This window comes from Gadus macrocephalus, chromosome 15 (genome assembly GCF_031168955.1).
Source record: "Gadus macrocephalus chromosome 15, ASM3116895v1".
NCBI lineage: Eukaryota > Metazoa > Chordata > Actinopteri > Gadiformes > Gadidae > Gadus > Gadus macrocephalus.
In genome coordinates, this window is record NC_082396.1 from 11,715,445 (window position 1) to 11,735,511 (window position 20,067).

Genomic DNA, 20,067 nt, shown 5'->3' on the forward strand with positions numbered 1-20,067 from the left:
TTTAGACCCCTAAGCTTCTGGAGAAAGTTAAACCTTGGCAAGGATGGGTTGATAGATGGAAGGATGGATGGATAGCAACCATAACAGATAACAAAATAAATAATAAAGATAACACAAATAAAATGTAGACAACTTATATACAAACTATCACAGCCTTTACAACTCAAAGTGTAACAAGAAGATGATCTATGGTACACCAATAAATCGGACAGAATTATAAAATAGATCATTCTCTTCGGTAAATGTACAGCTGGCTTTTGTTGAATCCATTCAAGTAGATTCTATGTCTAGCTCCAGTTGAGCTAGACACAGATATAGAGCAGCTAGATATAGATGTAGCGGAGCTCCTTATAGCTATAGCACAGCTAGATATAGATATAGAGCAGCTAGATGGTCTCTGTCATCACTGAAACCACGCGACTGGAAACCAAACGGTTTTCACCAGCGGCTAGCTGGGCGGAGTGGGACGGGAGGCCCTGCCTGTTCTGCTGTTAACTCCTTACGAAGAATTCTTCTTTTATTTCTTTCCAGCTCTATTGGCCAAATTTAGAATCAATAACAACCTCAAATATAGTTTTGGGTTGATGTGTTTTCTCCTGACTTGGACGTCTGGATGGTTTCTCCTATGATGTTCGTCTTTGTGGGCCTTCAGCCAAACCCAGCTCTGCTCGCCTCTTAATCTCCGCCTGAATCTGCCTGCCCGACTAGCCGTGCCTCAGTCCAAGTCCCCTCATTGAAAATAGAAAACAGTCGAAACAGTCGAAGCTTATCTACTGCATGTACGAGCGCATTACTGTCAAACAAGACTTTTAATCGGGGCATGTCACTTCTCTTCAATATCTTGCACTTCTCAGCTCCGTATCGGCTTTCTGTTTTTGGAAGCGTTACCATGTTTGAACCCTGTTTCAGACCAATACATTATCATAAACTATATGTGTTATCTATGTTCTAGAGGAACATGGGGTTAGACCCATTTAGGTCTGTACACACTGAGGATGACCTGTGGAATAAACTTGTGTGTCCCCTTGCCGTCACGCATTCAGCTGTTAGTTTGCTTTCTTTGTCCTGCTGTGGCATCACTACGGAGCTTGGCAAAACAATGTGATGCTCTGACTTATGGTAATGACGCAGTACGCATATTATAGGTCATTGTGCAGTGTATTGCTGTTTATTGATATATAGGCCCAGAACTGCTGGGGATTCAATTTCCAGATAGGTGCCAGTAAACAGCCATCTGACATTGCCTACTCCTTCACTCAGGGGAGAACGTTGGCAAACACCCAGAGAATGTGTCGTTGCTTCGTCTTTCTCCTCCAAACTTTGTCTCTTTCTCCTCCAAACTTTGTTTATGTGTTTTTTTGTTATTCGCACAAACAAACAAATAACAGGGCCTGCCTCCCGCCACAAACATCAGGCTCCTAAAAAAAGGAACAGATGATTATATTTCTCCTACCCTCGGTCAGGTAATCAACTGTATCACCTGTGCTTGAAAGACGTAATTTAATATTGCTGGATCACTGGTTGATTCAGCGACCGTTGGTTGATTCCCAACTCCCAACCGCCTAGTCGGTGGTCTTCGTAAGTGATCAGAGAGAAGTTGCGCGTTTGCAAGGAATTACTTATCTCTTCAATAAATCATTCAAGAGTAAAAGCCCCATCATAAAGCCTTTCCCAGTGTTGTGTTAAATAAGTTAGCTAGGTGTTCTCTGTCCGCCAAAGCTTCATCCAATCAATCAATGCTTACACCTGGATAACAAACATTCATGTGGGAGCTAGATGTTTGTATTGAGTTGATGAAAAGGCGATTGGATGGACAGACGGATGGATGGGTTCCCCAAGCAGAGCTCTTCATCGGTTCAGGTTCTCCTGCCAGTTCCTGTGGGCTGAGCCAGATTTAGAAGAGCTGAACGTGACTTTTTTACTATTTAGTAGACGATGCTATCCAAAGCGACTGAACAGGGGAGTGTTTTTCAGCCACATTAATGAGCAGGTAGACGTTAGGGGAGCTCGCTTAGCGATGCCTACAGGCAGACTGCGGGCGTTGGGGTTCAAACCCAGAACCTTAAAGCTGGGAGCCAAACACACGAACCACGAGACTCTCCAGCTACTTTTTTTTAGCATGTGGGCCATGTGGAAGAGCTTAACACATACTGTGGCTTCCAGCGCCTGGCGTTCCCCGCTACCACCAGCAGCTGCTAGGAACGTCTCCTTAATGGAGTTATTTCTGTGGTTTCTGCTGTTATTATTTGGAGTGTCCTTATGGTGGGCGGAAGACTTGGACTGAGCCGGAGAAGGAATGATGTGGGACGCCGGGGTTTTAACCCACAATCTGGTATTTATGGTCCGATGTCTGAGAGTATTGACTATAGTGTCTGGTAGTGCATTCTACTGTCTGAGAGCATTGACTAGAGTGTCTGGTAGTGCATTCTACTGTCTGAGAGTATTGACTATAGTGTCTGGTAGTGCATTCTACTGTCTGAGAGTATTGACTATAGTGTCTGGTAGTGCATTCTACTGTCTGAGAGCATTGACTAGAGTCTGTTGTTACAATCTATTGTCTGAGAGTATAGACTGGAGTCTGTTGTTACAGTCTGCTGTCTAAGAGTATAGACTAGAGTCTGTTGTTACAGTCTACTGTCTAAGAGTACAGACTAGAGTCTGTTGTACAGTCTAATGTCTGAGAGTATAGACTATAGACTGTCTGAGAGTATAGACTAGATAACGTCTGAGAGTATACACTGTCTGAGAGTATAGTCTGGTGTCTATAGTCTTCTATGGCCTGTAGTCAGTCTACATTCTGATATGGTCTATAGTCTGGGAATACAGTCTACAGTCTGGTATGGTCTATAGTCCGGGAATACAGTCTACAGTCTGATATGGTCTATAGTCTGGGAATACAGTCTACAGTCTGGTATGGTCTATAGTCTGGGAATACAGTCTACAGTCTGGTATGGTCTATAGTCTGGGAATACAGTCTACAGTCTGGTATGGTCTATAGTCTGGGAATACAGTCTACAGTCTGGTATGGTCTATAGTCTGGGAATATAGTGTATAGTCTGGTATACTCTACAGTCTGGGAATACAGTCTACAGTCTGGGAATACAGTCCTACAGGTAGGTGCAGTCCATATGGATGCAGTCTGTATTCTGGGAAAGTGGTTTAAAGTTTGTATGGTCTAGTAAATACTGTCTGATACAATCTTAAGTCTGTTCTATAGTGTGGTACAGTTTATAGTCTGGTGTAAGCTCCATGCAGACAATAGGGGAATGAACCTTGTGTGTCGGGGCCTTTATCGAGTTTGACGGATATATTTTATGACTTGTTATTCCCCACTGCATGTCCTGAGTTTCCCCGAGTTGGGATCACCCAGGACTGAAGGAGGAGGAGGAGCAGGTTGAGGCTGTGAAAGAAACCAGCTGAGGACTTTATCCCTTCTGCTCAATATCCTGCAGATTTTGGTGGATGCCCAAATCCCAATCCTGCCGTATTCTGCTTCCCTGTAGACCTCTGCCCAAACCCCCCATCCTGCCATATTCTGCTCTCTGTCAGACCTCTGCCCAAACCCCCCATCCTGCCATATTCTGCTCTCTGTCAGACCTCTGCCCAATTCCCCCATCATGCCGTATTCTGCTCTCTGTCAGAGATCTGTCCAAACCCCCCATCCTGCCATATTCTGCTCTCTGTCAGACCTCTGCCCAAACCCCCCATCCTGCCGTATTCTGCTCTCTAGCAGTACTGTAGACCATCCCCCATCCTGCATATACTGCTCTTGGGTAAAACCTTGCCACAACCCCCACCCTCCCATATTCTGCGCTCTGCTAAAACCCTGTCCAAACCCCATCCTGGGATATTCTGCTCTCTGGTAGAACTCTGCCCAAACCCCCATCCTGCTATTTTCTGCTCTCGGGTGGAACTCTGCCTAAACCAAAGGGAGTGTATCGTTGAAGATACATCAGGGGGTCAGGTGAAATAGGAACTGTTCTGAACCAAGTCTGCACGGATGCTATGGCTATCACCGGGATAGCCATCTGATGTAATCGTTCATATGCCGTTTTGTATGCATCGTTTCCTGAGAGCTGCGATGTTATAGACACAATGTTATTTTGTTCAAACACATGACTTTAGTTAAAGAGGTGCTTTCATCCAAAAATAATAACAATAATTGCATTCAACCATGAAGGTACAACCCAGAAACTGCAGGAATCCAGCGAGTACAAACAATTGATCAAATAAGCAAACTACCTCATTGGGTGCATGAAGCTTCACGGCATCAGTCTGCGATTTGTTCAAGACGAGAGGTGCTGGAAGACTGTCAACATTCATGGTGTTTCCACAAGGAGAATTCCAAACATTGTTACCAACAAGCTTTGTTTCTAGATGTTTTGAGTACGGACAGTGTTGCGACAAAACCGTACAGTAAAGGTTTTCATTTGAACATTATTGTGTATATTACATACAAACACATAAGAGTGCAGTTCTGATTAACAAAACGACAGATAGAGACTGTGATGTTTAGTTGAGCTTGGTTCTGCTTGACGGATTTCATTACGAGTCACATGGGCTGTGGGTAGAAAGGACTCACTCTCTCTCTCTGTGCTCTTTAATAACCCACTTCCTGTCTGAGTGGGGCAACAAAGGGTGACCTTCCCTAAGATGTCAGAGCGATTACAAACATCCCTGTACAGTAGCGCTGGAATCAGAGCGGGGAGCTATTGTGTTATGGGTGGTCCAGAAGCCCAATGGATGGAATCCGCCCGCAGTAATCAAGCCGAAATGACGCAGAACTGCATGGAAATGCCAGCCCAGCAGAACCGAGAAAATGAGTAGCAGGCTTGGCTTCTGACCCGCCGAGTGTGTGTTGGTCTGCAGTGGTACTGCTGTCCTACGGCCCAGTTTGGGAAGACGGAATAAATGTGAATGGCTTTATTGACAACACATGGTGTAATTTTGTGTATGTATGTGTAGGTGTGTGTGTGTGTGTGTGTGTGTGTGTGTGTGTGTGTGTGTGTGTGTGTGTGTGTGTGTGTTTTATATAGGGAAAAGTCAATTCTGGCGAGAGTGTCATAAGTATTTAATTGCAGGGCATTCAAAGATACAACACAAACAAATATAAATCAATTAAATTACGTTACAATATTGGAAAATTGATATCATAACATCCGCTACGCTCAAGGTTAAATCGGTGTCCTGTAGTCAACAAGAGTGAAACTAGCTGTCTTCTCTATCGCACTGTCAAGATGCGATAGAGCTCATGCTACGCTGAATAGTTTCTGGAAAAATACGATTACCATCCCAGTCGAGACAGCGAACTGGACGACCGCCTGTGAGCTTCAAGTATCGAGGACCTAATGAAAAACCTGCTGAGGCCAAGTGTATTTTGTCAACCCTTTTCTCTTCTTGGCTTTTCAAAGAATACAAGAAGCAAAATCAATTTGTTTTAGCAGATACTTGGATTCAAATGAAAGAATGAGGAGCAGCTACCATCGGAAGGGGCTGCTGCCACGCCAACGTGGGCCCCTGTAGGATAAACATATTACTGGCTCAACATCCACAGACCAGCCCATCTGTACCAGGGTGGTCTGTGGACACAACACATATGTATATGTGCAAATACTCAGACCTGCTTGTACGTGCATCAGTTTCAGATATGTGTTGCACGTTTTCTTCATGCTGCTCATATTGACTACATCGTTTGACACAAGACTCTTTATAATGAGTGTGTGTGTGTGTGTGTGTGTGTGTGTGTGTGTGTGTGTGTGTGTGTGTGTGTGTGTGTGTGTGTGTGTGTGTGTGTGTGTGTGTGTGTGTGTGTGTGTGTGTGTGTCGGATAACGACCTTGCAAGTCCAGCGAGCTCATGGTGCATGTGAGGAGTTTACAAATGAGGAGGGAACACGGAACGTGTTCGACTGCTGGTGAAGTTAGTTTTCTGGTGGGTGAGCTGGAGGTCTGTCCCAGCCCTGGAGGGAGACGTCTCCGTCTGGCCCCACAACCATCAGCCCACAAACACAGCAAACAGAAGCATTCGTCCTCTTGTCTGGAGCCTCCTCCTCAGGCCACAAAGCTTACCTTCTTTTGTCTGGCTCTTTCCTTTTGAAATATCTGTTCGGCCCCAGAAGGACCGTCCTTGTTGTCTGCCTCCTATGCCAGAATTGCAAAGCACTTTACGATAAGACAAGATTGTATATTTTGTTCAAGGGTTGTGTTTGGCTGGATAGACAACCTCTGGCTACCTCTTACGGGATATTGTGTTGTGTATTGTAAAAACACTGCTTGTAGCTGTGGCGTGTGATTGTGGAGGATGGCTGCTTTAAGCAATCTCACCTTGCCAGTCTGCTTGGCCTCTGGGGTTGGGTGAGGTTGCACACCTGTTGCGCATCAAGTAATCAATGTGCACAGGTTACACCACCGCCCGGCGACCTTGGGTTTGGAGAGGGCCAGTAAAAGTCACCTAGATGGAATGTCTTCATGTTTTCATTTAGACGGTTTTATCCATAGTGACTTACAATTAATACCGGAGAAACTACCAAAGCTTAAGTTCTGCATGGCCCAGTGTATAAACACACCAACTGGAACGAGTTTAGAGAAACTTCTGCGGTCAGACAGAAAGAGGTTGTTCTTTGTATTTGTGCTGGACAAAAGTGCTCTGTTCTTTCTAGCTAGGTGACAAGACCCTTTCTCAGTGGCTGTCTCTGAAGTGCTCCAGGTGTACAGGGTACAGCTTCTGGCCGCAGTGGTTTTCACATGGAGCGCTCAATATTGTGGCGCTCTGCGGTAAACAAGGTTTCAGTCAGAAGGACGTGTAGAGGAGCTCTCTGCCCAGCGACAGCTGGGTATAAGGTGCTTGTTATGGACGCTAGTTGTGACCTCATCGCTAACTCGTTTTAGAGGCGACCTGCTCTACGCATTGTTGCTCTCCACTAACACACACCAGTGTGCTGTTGACTCACGATGCAGGAGAGACACACTCAGACACGTGGGCACGCAGGAAGGCGTATTTATATACCCTATACATATAAAGGGGTGGGATTATTCTTGTTTAAAAAAATTCCATTCTATATTTTCATGACCTGAAGGGCTACATTCAAATACAAAGATGGTATTAGATGACTCAATCTGATGTAATAAATAATAAGTGCATTTATATTCTTAAAAAATATTCTATCTTCATGTGTCTCATGAACATCGGTTGGTGGTTAAACATGCATTATGTAAAGCCTTGGTCTGTTACTCCAAGGAATTAGAACAACCAGGGATTTTTGCTGTTCACACTCATTATTAAATGCTCTTTAACTGTTTTCTGTTTTCTAGCTAACTTGTTTAGACAAGCGTTTAGGCCATTTTTTCCCATCGTATGCGGGAATTCTTGAATTGAGGTCTATCTGCTTCTAATTTTGTTAGATCACTTTTGAGCCCTTTGTAAACACAGTGTTATTAAAAAGTCCTGCAAAATATACAATGTCAAAACTACAAATAAACCCAACAGCATTATCATCATTTGGAAATCATCAACAAAACCCTTGTTCTCTTGTGTTCCTCTCCTCCCCAACCAGGATCCGGCCCATTCCCCTGCATCCGCTCCACAACCAGCAGTACGGGATGAAGCCCAAGTACTACCATGTGCACAGCCCCCACACCCAGAGCCACGGCCAGCCCCAGCCCGACCACGCCATCCCCCTGTTGGCAGGCCACAACGGCCTCCTCGGTGAGTCAGCCACTGGATCTGTACTGTTCTGTTGGAAGACCATGTGGAACATATGGGAGACGGGGTGAATCATATCGGTATAAAATGAGATACAATAATATAAGATGGTACTTTATTAAAGGTGCTGCGGGTAAGATTTAAGAGCTATAATTCAAGTATAATCTATTATAAATGCCATAGCCATTTGTCTGCTATTAGGGAGTGAAATGCTCTGTGAGGATTTCTGTTCTGGTTGGCTGCACTCCTACCTCTATGAGATGATTTACATTTTAGACCGCTCTTGGCTCATTCCAGATCAATCAGGGCATCACTCACCTGATTGGTTTGGGGAATCTATCTTTCCTGTTAGTCACAGGAGTTCCAACTGCGGAAAAATTGAGGGAAGGAGGGAGCGGAGAAGGGAGGGGGATTTTTTTGGGGCGGTTTTCATTTTCGAAAGGTTCCTCTCTGCTGTTTTCTGCTCTATTTCAAGAGTAGTAGACATGTTGATGCAGAGATCTGTGTACACATCAACATCCGTGGCAGACATTATCGACAGTATGAATGCAACGCTATTGAGACCATACACTGTCTCGCTGTCATCGTGGTTGTGGTTGTGCTTGGCGCAGCTTCCACTCCACACAGTCCAAATCGGTTCCTGAAAGGTGTTTTCATTCCTGATCCAGGATGACCATCCAACGTGTGTAGTGTGTTCCCTGCTTTGACGGCAGACTGGCGCTCCTGAACCAGATTGCTTCATAAACCCCTCAGGCCCCCCTAATCCGTCTGTCCGGACGACGCACCGCGCGGGTTAGAGGGGAACTGCATCAGCGTGTGAGAGTAGACGAACGATGGCTAGGAGTGTGAACCAGTCTCCCTCTCTGCGGACTCTCTGGATTAAATGAGGCCAACATGAAGGCCAGGGACCTCAGGTTTCATTGGCCAGGAAGATGTCCTGAGCTAGGGTTGCGGAAGTTCAGAATGACGCGCAACTCGTTGTTATTTTGTTCAATGTATTCTTATTTTTTTTGTCCACTGCCGTGATGTATTGTGCTGGTTCGCTCCATAGGAACAGGAAGTAACCCAGACTGTTTAAAATAGGAATGAGGAACATTCCCCAAGGTTTTTTCTGACAGCCTGTCAGTGGTGACTATTACAGCAGTCACCATGAATGGTTAATGGCTGGAAAAATACATAAAACTACACAGTGCCAAAAAGCAGAATTCAATTAATGGATGTTTCTGGCTCACCGCAGTAACAACATGCTTAAACATGTTAACGTCGGAAGTCTGTTCAACACATGACAGATGGAATAATAAGCTTTTGGTTAAGTGTCTGAGTATCTCCTGACAGTCCATCTATCGCTATAGTGTTGAGGCACAACGGTTGATATAATAGGCAATTTAGAATGAAATAACCTGACACCTTGGCTCGAAGACGCAGACCATCCAGGCTCTGACCTGCTCGGGTGGGACGAGGCTACGTGTGTTAAAACCCCTTCTGTCTGCTTGTTTTCCATTTGTCTGCCATGACAGCAGATAAGACAGCTGGCCATTGTCCTTTCTCTTTCTCCCTCCTCCCTTCATCAACTCACAGACTCACACACACACACACACACACGTCCACTCCCACACACATACACGCACCACACTGTGGCGATGCATGTGGTTATGGCGATAATGAGTTAAAGACTTAAGCATTACCTGCTGTGCGGGGCTGTCCAGAGTGAATTATTGCACTCATTTTCTAAAGGCAAATACAGGCCAGGGGAGTGGGAGAGAGAACATAGGGTGGATGGATGGAGGGGGGGAGAGAGAGAGAGGGAGAGAGAGAGAGAGAGAGAGAGAGAGAGAGAGAAAGAGCGCTAGTACAGGAGCGAGAGCATCTGGGGAGAGGATGAGTGATAGACTCAGGGGAAAAGAGAGGTAATAAAGAGGTGAGAGTAGAGAGATGGCATGGGGAGAAAGAGGGATAGAGCAAGAGATGGAAGGAGATTAGAGAGAGGGAGGTAGAGAGAGAGATAAAGAAAGAGAGAGAGAGAGAGAGCAAGAGAGCGGGATAAAATATAGAGGGACATATAGAGGGTGAGAGAGAGAGAGATAATGGCCAATGCAAAGTGTATAACCTATAGAAAGCCTCTCAGTTTCTGATCTTGGAAAGATATGAACTTCAAACACGCCGTAGGACAAAAGCTCTCACCTCCATGCTACAGAGATGTCACACGGGAGGCCGACGCTCCAAGTCAGGCCTCCGCTGAATCAGCTGTCCTGTGTGTAGGCCTACAAGCCATGCTCCATCGAAACCTCCCGGTGTTGATGGACAGCGTAGCACACAGTACCTCACATTGTCTTTGGCGGCTACAGCATTATATGGCTTAACGGCTGTTCAGTTTTATTGGCATCAGTTATAGATTTCAGAAAGAAATGGTTGTCTTTGACAAACGCACTGCATAGCCTACAGATGGAGGGTGGAGGGACGGTGTTTGTTACTAAAGTAGACCCCTGGTTTTTACCGGTTAAAGGTGCTTAATCACCAGTCTTCATGTCACATCCCCTAACCTCAGAAATCCTGAGGCAGCCATTGGATTGGCTGCGAGTTTTATTAAATTCCCGCTTCCAGTAAAATCCTGCCGCCACCATGTTCAACACCTCATCCACCCCTCACGTTTCCTTGGTTGTAAGTGTGATGAAAGATAACGCTGTCTCCGACCCCATTCCTGATTGACATCTTGTGCTCGATAAACCACTCATCAGACAATCCGAGTTTGGAATGTGGCGGAGCAGAAACGGCAACAGATTGAACTGAATATTCACCAGGTTGTCTGGTCCCGATGGCTGGGTCTCGCGATGCGACCCCGGGTGTGGCTTCCAGTCACTGGCCGCTTACCAAATGCCTAACACACCTGCACCCCTTCATTCCAGCCATGCAAGAGGCGCAGACTGGGACGATGCCCAGGTGGGTTACAGAGGGGAGAGGAGGGGGGCGAGGGCAAAAGAAGATACAATTAACTCAAAGGAGGGTGAAAGTCTTGGAGGGATGAGGACGAGGAGGTGGTGGTTTTAACGAGGGGAGAAAGTTTCATGAGGCATTTGTGGGAATGAAAGAGAGATTGAGTCCTAAAAGTGATTTGAGGGTAGACTATAAAAAAGATAAAGGTTCCAGGGAATTATGTTGTTATATTTCATTGCAATTGATTCTTAATTGCAATGTGTCACTTAAGAAGACACTTAAAGACAGAGTGTGTTTCTCTGGGAACATCCCTGCAGGCTTATTTAACGGTTTTGGCTTCAATCTGCATTCTCTGTATAAACGTATGTCTATACGTGTGTGTGTGTCTGTGTGTGTCAATTCACATATCTTTCACTGTCTATCCCTCTTTCTCTCTGTCTGTTTGTACCTCTGTCTCTCTGTCTGTTTGTGTGTCTGTTTCTCTGGCCCCATGTTTATCTCCAGACAGCATACAATCATAGCCTCTACCAGGCCTGGAGAATCCATTCCTCCTATGCCTCTCTACTCCCTTCATCCTCTTCTCTCCTCTCCTCTCCTCTTCTCTGCTTTCTCCCTCTATCCCCCACGCCCTCTCTCCTCCTCTCCCTCCCTCCATCCCTCCTCTCCCTCTCTCCCTCCCCTCCGCCTCTGGACTTTGCTTGTGGTACAGCATGTCTTCACCAGCTCGATATAGACACATAGAACAGAACCGTAGGAGAAGAGCATATATTTTTTAATGCATAAACAGACAGGACACACCCAAAGTCACCAAATGTACATTGTTGTACCTGTGTTTACAATACAGTGACAGTACAAAACGTGCAAAGCCCATAGTGGAACTAGTAGTAATTCAGCAGTAGAAGTGAAGGATCCGAAGCACACAGGAGTACAGCTGTTCCGTGGCGGCTGGGTAAAGGAGGAGCAGGCGATCTTTATCACAGCTCAGACCTGTTCCCTCTCCTGTTCAGCAGACTCTGGGCTGGCGTAGAGCAGCCTCAGGGAACACGATATGTACGGCGCCCACTGATGTTTTTATCTGTCTCCTGGTTCTGTTCTACAAAGCAGAGTCAGCGTAATGTCAGGGTAGTGTCTCCTACAATCTACCTCTCGGCGATGTACCGTGCATACGCACAGCAGAAACACAGGTAGCTGACATCGTGTATATTTAAAATCGGTTCAAAACAATCCCTTTTGTCTGTGCGGGCTTCTAGTTGAATTCTACTGCACTGAGTTAATGTCTTACTTTGTACCATTTGGTGATTTAGTTAAATTTTAAGTCAAATTTATCATGTAAGATAAATACATATGTTGAATTTGGTCAATCTTATATTTGTCTGTTGACAATGGACATATATATATATATATTATTGACCAAATACAAGAAATATATATTTTTCTTCTAAAATGGAAGACGCTAAAGTCCCCTATCTTCACCTTTCAACCACACTCCCAGTCCAAGGTCCCGAGGAGGTCCCACGGCAGCCAGCGGTGGAGGTAATCCCCCCGGAAGACCCATGACATAAATATATACATTTATATATAGAATTATTACAGCCAGCTAACACCATGTCCAAGCGTGTTTATGAAACCTTGTGGATATCTTTATCCCATGTCCCTGGTGTAGCAACAACAAAAACACACGGGGTGTTGACATTTTGTCTTTTAACGGCCCCCATCGTATTTATCCCGCGCGGCCTAATCGCCATCTTTCCCTGAGCCTTGGAGGTAAATATTTAGTCATATGCGAGCTGGTAGCGCCGTGGTTTTCTACTGCTTTGATAAACACAGCTACTAGCTGCTGGCAACGCTCCCGGGGCGCTCACCCTCCCAAGCCCGCCGCTTAGACTCCAAACCCTCAGGGTTTAGGCCGTGGTGACGGGCCCGACGGCCGCTCTTTGATATGGGCTCAGACCCGGCGCTGTGTGTGCCTGCTGAAATATGAAGGAGGGCCCTGACAGATGGGGCAGAGTGATGAGTCAGATAGCGGGAGGGGGGGGGCGGCCAAGTCTGGGTGGGGTGCTTTGGGTGAATAACCTGTGTGTTATAAACAGGACAGTAGCATAAGCAACCGTGTAAGAAAGTCCTGTTTCCTTGGCTCGGTCGCTGTGGCGGTGAGGTAGTGGGAGCTAGTCACGGCTGCTTTTCTCCCCGACGTGTGACTTCACCCTCAAAGCGTGGAGTCGGAGTCGGAGCCGTGAAGGTTTGTGTGGGCACAAGGAAAATACGTTTGGGATCTTTCTGTTTTTTTTCTCCCCCTCGCTGTCTGAGGTGCCGAAAACTTTGGGAGCGTTTGTTGGAAGAAGTTACCCAGAGAAAGGGCGTGGGAGTAAAAAAAAAAAAAGGGGGGGGGGGGGGGGGGAGTTAAGGAACGAAAACAAGAAGAGAATCTTTTGGTATGAACCAGGGCACCACGATACGCCACTCAGCCACTTCTGTGGGGCGCTGCACTCTGGAGGGATACCTGGAGCTCATCCCAGAGTTGTGTTTGCTGAACTCCTTCTTTCTCTCTCTTTCTTGTGTGGCAGCCCTTTTTCCCTTCGCGATTCCCCTCCAGATTTAGAAGCCACCGAGACACAGAGGAGACGCTCGCTCAGAGCTAGACGAGAAGGGTTCAGTCGTCACACATAAGCTCAGGGCTGGTGGGGCTGCACACCATTTGAAACAAAAACGGCAAAAGTGTCAAAATCCTGCCGATTGACACCAATGGATCAACGGGTGGTTAATCTGTACCTCCTCCTCTGCCTCCTTCCCCCCCTCTCGGCCCTGGTGTACCCCTCGACCCGGCCTGCAGTGAGCAACCACACGGGGCGCATCAAGGTGGTGTTCACGCCCACTATCTGCAAGGTGACCTGCATGGGCGGCCGCTGTCACAACAACTGCGAGATGGGGAACACCACCACCATCATCAGCGAGAACGGACACGCTACCGACACGCTGACTGCACCCAACTTCAGAGTAGGTGAGTAGGTGGCTTACTATTTACTATGAACTATACTACACTGGATACCATTTTCTACATACTATGCTAAACTATATACCATATCGTCCTTTTATTTAGTAGTTTATTTAGTAGTTGCTTTATCCACAGCAACCGATATTAAATTGATTCAGGTACAGCAAGGTCGTTAAAGGGATACGCTGAGGTATCTGTAAATTGACGTTTGCCTCCAAAGTTCTTTAACTCCAAATTCGTCATTGTGCATTCAGAAGTGGAGTTCCCTTTGTAAGCATTTTTGTGCCAAATTATCAGTTTTCTTTAGACAAACTATAATCTTGTGTTTTGTTACTTACACTTGCTTGGAATAAGAATCTCTTCTGTCTATCTCTGGAAATCAAATCAAAGTGTACTGTCCTCACAGCAGCGAATCCAGTGAACTTCCCTTCTGGGTGCAAATAGATGAATTCGGTATTGCAAATAGATGAATTCGGTATTGCAAATAGATGAATTCGGTATTTCGGTATATAGGTCTGAATCTGGTTATGAAACGCAAATGACAGATATCTCAGGGTAGGGGATAGGCCTACAGCTTGTTGTGCTGCAGTGAGACCTTGGACATTGGAGATTCGAAGCTAGGAACTTTTGGCCAAGGGTGAAAAACAACCTATAACCACACACCGTCCTGCCCTGCCGTCTTCATTTTATCCTCTCTACAGCCTGGATCCACACATCTTCTGCTGTGAGATAGACGCTCTCTCTCTGCTTGTTGATCTTATGCTCCATGCTAGAGTGTCTAGCATGGAAGAGTGTTTACGCTAGGCTTAAATTATTCTACAACACAACCTAGTCCCTGCTCACGACGTGTCTGGCCATTTACAATCCCATCTAGTGGTTCAGAATTGCCTTTCACCGTTCATCTTTCAGAAATGAATGAAACCGAAAAGCTGCAGCAACAAGATAGCAGAAGATCGAGTCGGGCGATCATACCTCAGGGCAGTGTGAAAAGACGTGCCCTGAGGCTTTGAGTGCACACTTTAACGCCACACTGGATTTAAGTGTACACTTTCACGCTACACTTTGTCCCTACACCGTGGGGGATTGGATGAGAAGTCTGCTCGGCAGCGGAGCGTGGTACGTGGGTGTTCTCTAATGCCTTGCACAGACGCTGGCAGGCCGTCTGGTCTTAAGGCTGTCTCACTCCATAAAAGGAGTCTTGCCGTGTCTCTCACTCTCTCTGACATACGTACGCACGCCAAGCGCAGAGGCATTCCTGTCTGACTCAGCAGAACACATCGGTATGACCGGGTAACCACCAGAATAACAGGGCCGAGTCATTATGTTTAAACCCTGTAGCCCCCAGAACCGGCCCAGGGTTCAGCTGTCTGGTGACCAGAGGAGGTTGGACCGGAGCAGGGGATCTGGTAATCAAAGAATGAGTTGGTTTAGAAGGGCTAACTGGGAGAAAGAGGGCTTGTGTTCACGCGTGAGTACTGCCTTCATAGCAAGGGCAAACTATTGTGTTCAGACGAAAAGCAACAGATACATATGCAAATCCTAATACGTAACAATACGTGATGTTACGTGTGAATATATTTTTTACAATATTATACCTTAGTTTAGTTCACCAACAAGATGAATCATGAAGTCAAAGGCTTGCGATGAGCATAGGGTTGAGTTAATGTATGACCATCGAACCTTACTTGAATGCAAAATGAATGTGCTCAGTGTCCTTGGAAGTAAAAGTAGCAGTGTGCTATACAGCCAGCCATACTGCCTGACAAGAGCTTGGCAGCCAGTATTTATGTTTTACTGTGTGCTTTTATTTTGAAGTTTTTCTCTGAATAGAGGCTGCTGTTGTCATCAGACGCAGAGGTCATGTGACTGTCTGGGGAACCTGGCATGCACTTCAACTCCCTCTACCTGTCCAGACATGTCCTATTGCCTTGAAAGTTCTCTCTTCTTTAAATTATCTCTGTCCTTCTCACTCTCGCTTTTTTCAATACTCCCTCCCTCTTTCTCTGCTTCTTGCTCTCTCTCCCTCTATAAATCCCATAATTTCCCACAATCCTACCCTCACTCCCTCAATTCAACCTCCCCCTTCAGCTCCTCTCCCTACCTTCCTCCCACCCTCCCTCCCTCCCTCCGTTCCTCCCTCTCTTGTCCTGGCTGTTGGGGCATCGGCTGGCTGTTATAACAGTTGAGGGAGTGTGTGTTTATTTATAAAATTAGAAACGATTTCTTTACATTATAAACCCTTTATGGAATTGATCTAATTGTAGTTTTATAGTGCTCATGTGTGTTCTTACTGTGTGTGTGTGTGCCCGCCAACAAGTGCATCTTAATAAGTTCTGCCCTAAATATGTGCAGAACTGAACTAAGATTGTACTAGAAACCAGAACACACACACACACACACACACACACACACACACACACACACACACACACACACACACACACACACACACACACACACACACACACACACACACACACACACACACACCAGAATATATATCATGCTAGTATCTTTTTGCTTGTTTTTCTAGTTTCTCATCTCAGGAGCTGGCTAGTGAGTTACAGCTCATCTCCTAAAAAGGACCTGACCAGTGATGGATATTCAGTTCCCAATAAACGACTCACCATGAGTCATACATCGAAAATCTGCTAATAAGTAGAATTGGATGTGGAGCTCTGCATGGTCTTAATCCCCCCCCCCCATCATTTTCAAGAGATGTTTCACTCTCACTTCCACTTTCCCCCCTCCTCCTGTGTCTATTAGAGGGAGGACAGACAGGAAAGTTACTTTGAAGGAGAGATGGAATGACCTGAACCCTGTGGTATCTCTGCATGGCGCATGGCCAGTGCTTTGTCATTGCCCCAGGTTGAGCCCCCAGTCGTGTGTCATCAGTATCGGACCAGCGGACTTTGAACGCCAGGCGTGTGGTCATTCGTCCTCACACCCCAGGTGGTTTACAGTAAAAAAGTCTGGTGGGCTGCGCTGACTGCAATGTGGGCTTCAATTAGTGGCCCCAACTGGCACTTAGGAAGAAGGCTAGAGGCAGAGGGGGTAGGAGTGGAGGGAGGGGTTGGTCGGGGATCAAGGAAATAAGGAAATAACGGGGTATGGATGGTGTGATGGGATGGAGGCGGTGGAAGCCTGAGGCAGTGGGGGTGACGGTTGTGGGGCATGAAGGTATATCGGAGGAGGTTAGTGGTGGTTGGGTGGGGGTCATGTGGTGGATGGAGGTGGGGTTGGGGACTGGGGCGGTGGGTGGTGGGTGGATGGAGGTGCGGGGTGAATTGAGCTGGTGGGATGGGGCTGGTGAGAGAGGCCAGAGGCAGTGGTGGATGTAGGCGGCGGCGGAGGATTGGGTGTGTGGATGGGGGTGCTTTAGGTGATAGGTGGATGTGGTGGGAGACTCGGGTGCTCGTGTTGGTGGATGAAGGTGGGGGTAGTGGAGGTGGAAGTGCTGTGAAATCATCATTTGGTGGTTTCTCTTTGCCACCTGTAGATCAAGTGGCTATTTTAACTTATTTTTTGCAAAAGGGTTTTGGTCCAGCCGGAGATTCCCTTCATCTCATGATGACGATGATGAGGGTGCATTCAGACCAGGAGAACAAAGAGTTCAAGTAGCTGGGCTGCGAGGCTGGGCTGTTATTTCGAGTCTCTTGCCTTTTTTCTTTTTGTAGAAATCGAGCGACAGAAAGTAAGAGAAAGAAAAGCCCATTGAAACAGGCTCTGAAAGGGAGAGATAAAGACAGAGACACAGAGAGGAGGAAAGAGCGGAAGAAACGGAATTAGAGGACAAGAGTGAGAGATCAAACGGAGGAGAGCCGAGGGGAAGATGAAGCCGGGGAGACGAGGCTCTGCGAGGTGGATCAGAGATGTGTGGGTCCGGCTGGGTTATTGTCGCCATAATGAGCGGGTTGCGGTGGGATAGATTGATTGTCTCTGTTATTATGTGTCACCACGACAAATCCTCAGAGAACCCTGGCTCTTGCCGGAGGGAATGACACCAGAGTAAACAAAAGGCTGCGGCTTCAATGACCAGTGTGGCTTGCGTACCCCGCCCCCCCCTCATGCCCAAAACATTCAATCATCGCAGGAGAGGAAAGTCCATAGTTAAGTGTGCGCGGAGTGTGGTTCTCTCCTAGCTCGAGGCAGAGTGGCTGACTCCTGGGGTTTCAGTAGATGATAGTAGATGCATCTTATAAGAGCCATACCACAGTGCAGTTAAAGCAGGACATGACCACGTTCTCCCAAGGTAACGCACAGCTGGTCCTAGCGGGATGTCAAAGTCTCCAGGATTTCAGTGGTAGTAACTGGCTCTTTTTTTCCCAGGGTTCTTAGGGTCCTTTTGGAGTGAGTAGTCTGCTGTCAAGGGCCTCCCCTTGACAGCAGTAGTCTTTCATCTAAACTTCCACAAAAACCTTCTTGTTGCTTTCCTGTAGTCCTGCTTGTTGACTTCCTGTAGTCCTCCTTGTTGACTTCTTGTAGTCTTTCTTTCTTCCAGTCCTCTTTCTACAAGAAGACGGCAGTGACTTACGGTAGTTTTTCTGTAGACCTCATATCGTCACTCTTTCCTCTTCCTCTTGACTTCCTGTCGTCTGCCTGTTGGTCTTCAGGCTCTCCCGAGGAGGAGAGATGAGGAATATTCCCTCAGTGTTCTGACCGTCACACACCGATGAGGACTTCATGCAGACTCACTTAAAACACAAACCCCAACCCAAGCACATGTGTATTCATACAGGGAGAGGAAAAAACCCCGGTCAGCACACACTGCTGAATCTGTCCTCACATACACTCTCCCCCCCTGAAGGGAGTTACTGCCGGCCTGTCATTGAGCTGTCTGGATGTTATATGAAGTATAGATATCAATATTTATGCAGCCTTTTTACTCTGTTGGAGTATCTACCACTATGTGCAGGGTAGATAGAACAGGCTACCGTTCGCCGTGAACGTGGAGACTAGCTGGCGCTCTCACAGAAATTCCTTTGTGGCTGAATAAACCTTTAGTGGCTGACAAGACAGATAGGCAAGGAGGTGGACAGTGAGATTGAGGCATGTTGGTGTTCAATTTCAAGTTTGGTTCATTACCTGTGTTCAACAGTTGCAGGAAACCCAGGAGAATTATTGAGAGATAACTGAAATTGTTGTGTACACACATCTAGTTTCTGTCATTTTTTGTGAGTGAGAAATCATGGGGTTTATTGTCAATGATGATGGTGATAGGGCCTTTAGAAAATGCAAAGCTATTTTACTTAAATTAGTTATGATCCTAATGCGTGTGTTTACTGTATTATTGAAGGCATTGCATATTTTCCTTTCTTTCTTTCTCTTTTTGTCTGTCCTCCTTATCTCATTTGTCTTCCTTCCTCTCCCCTTCCCTCCCCCTCCCTCCCTCCCTTCCCCGCCCCTTTCCCTTCCCCCTCTCTCCATCGCTCCCTCCCCCTTCTCCCTCTAGTGGTGTGCCACCTCCCCTGTATAAACGGAGGTAAGTGCAGTGCCAGGAATAAGTGCCAGTGCCCGCCCAACTTCACCGGAAAGTTCTGCCAGGTGGCGGTTCAGGGCGGACAGCACCAGCAGAGCGGCGGCTATGGCCAGACCCACGTGCACGCCACGCACACGCTCCCCCTGACCTACAGCAACGGGCAGAACTCCGGTAAGAGAAGAGGCGGGAAAATCTAGAGTTTGGAAAGAGTAGGACTTTTGCACGGTGGCCATCTTGGAGAAAGATTATGGAATTCTAGTTTAAACTGTTTCGATTTGGACTAAGTGTATTTTACATTGCTGTAAAATGTATTCATGTTTTTTGCGGAAATTAAATTTGCTTGTTGGTCATTAAGCAGATAATTTTGCCCGGAATGACTCACAGTGAATTTTGTTTTTTAATTATGCATTAATGTGCAGGTAGGGGTACACAGGTAAACTTAGGGGACATAAGGGTTTAGAATCCTTAGTCTGGGATTCAAGCACACTAAGCACTGCCACTATTCTCTCCCTTGTATGTTCCCTTAAACATCTTATAACCAGCATACCCGGTGATAACACCTTCTTAGGTGGCTCATAAGAGAATAGACCGTATAGCAGCCATGGCTTAAAACAAAAGTGCTTATTACAAGCCTACTTACTAAAGAAATCAATGAATTGACACCAAAAATAACAAATCATTATTTTATTAATTCAAAAATGGTTTGGTCTAATGATTTGGTCTGTTATTCATAGCAGTGGTCTGTAATTCAGAAATAACAGTACGTAATTGACCAATCAGAACTAAGTACTCAACAAAGCTGTTTAATATTGTAAGAAAACACCAAAAACAACAATACTGATAATAAGCAAATAAATTGCTGTGCCTTTGGCAGCTCTACGCTCTGTGCAGTTTTTTTTTTTTACTTTAGCCAAACTTTTTTGTAGCAACTCCAATTTTGATTCTTCCCCCGTCTCGCTCTTGTC

At 46.2% G+C, this 20,067-nt stretch overlaps 1 protein-coding gene across 7 annotated transcripts in view; it reads left to right on the forward strand.

The window, feature by feature from the left end:
• Positions 1 to 20,067, forward strand: part of ltbp1 (latent transforming growth factor beta binding protein 1) — a 73,621-nt gene that overhangs the window by 17,591 nt on the left and 35,963 nt on the right. For 6 of the 7 annotated variants that reach the window (XM_060073461.1, XM_060073464.1, XM_060073462.1 and 3 more), the window contains exons 4-6: positions 7,552 to 7,703; positions 13,462 to 13,629; positions 19,076 to 19,273. In XM_060073461.1, the coding sequence (XP_059929444.1) occupies positions 7,552 to 7,703; positions 13,462 to 13,629; positions 19,076 to 19,273 (518 nt within the window). Of the gene's footprint in view, positions 1 to 7,551; positions 7,704 to 13,461; positions 13,630 to 19,075; positions 19,274 to 20,067 lie in introns of those variants that run through there. The other variant, XM_060073468.1, reaches the window with a different exon arrangement.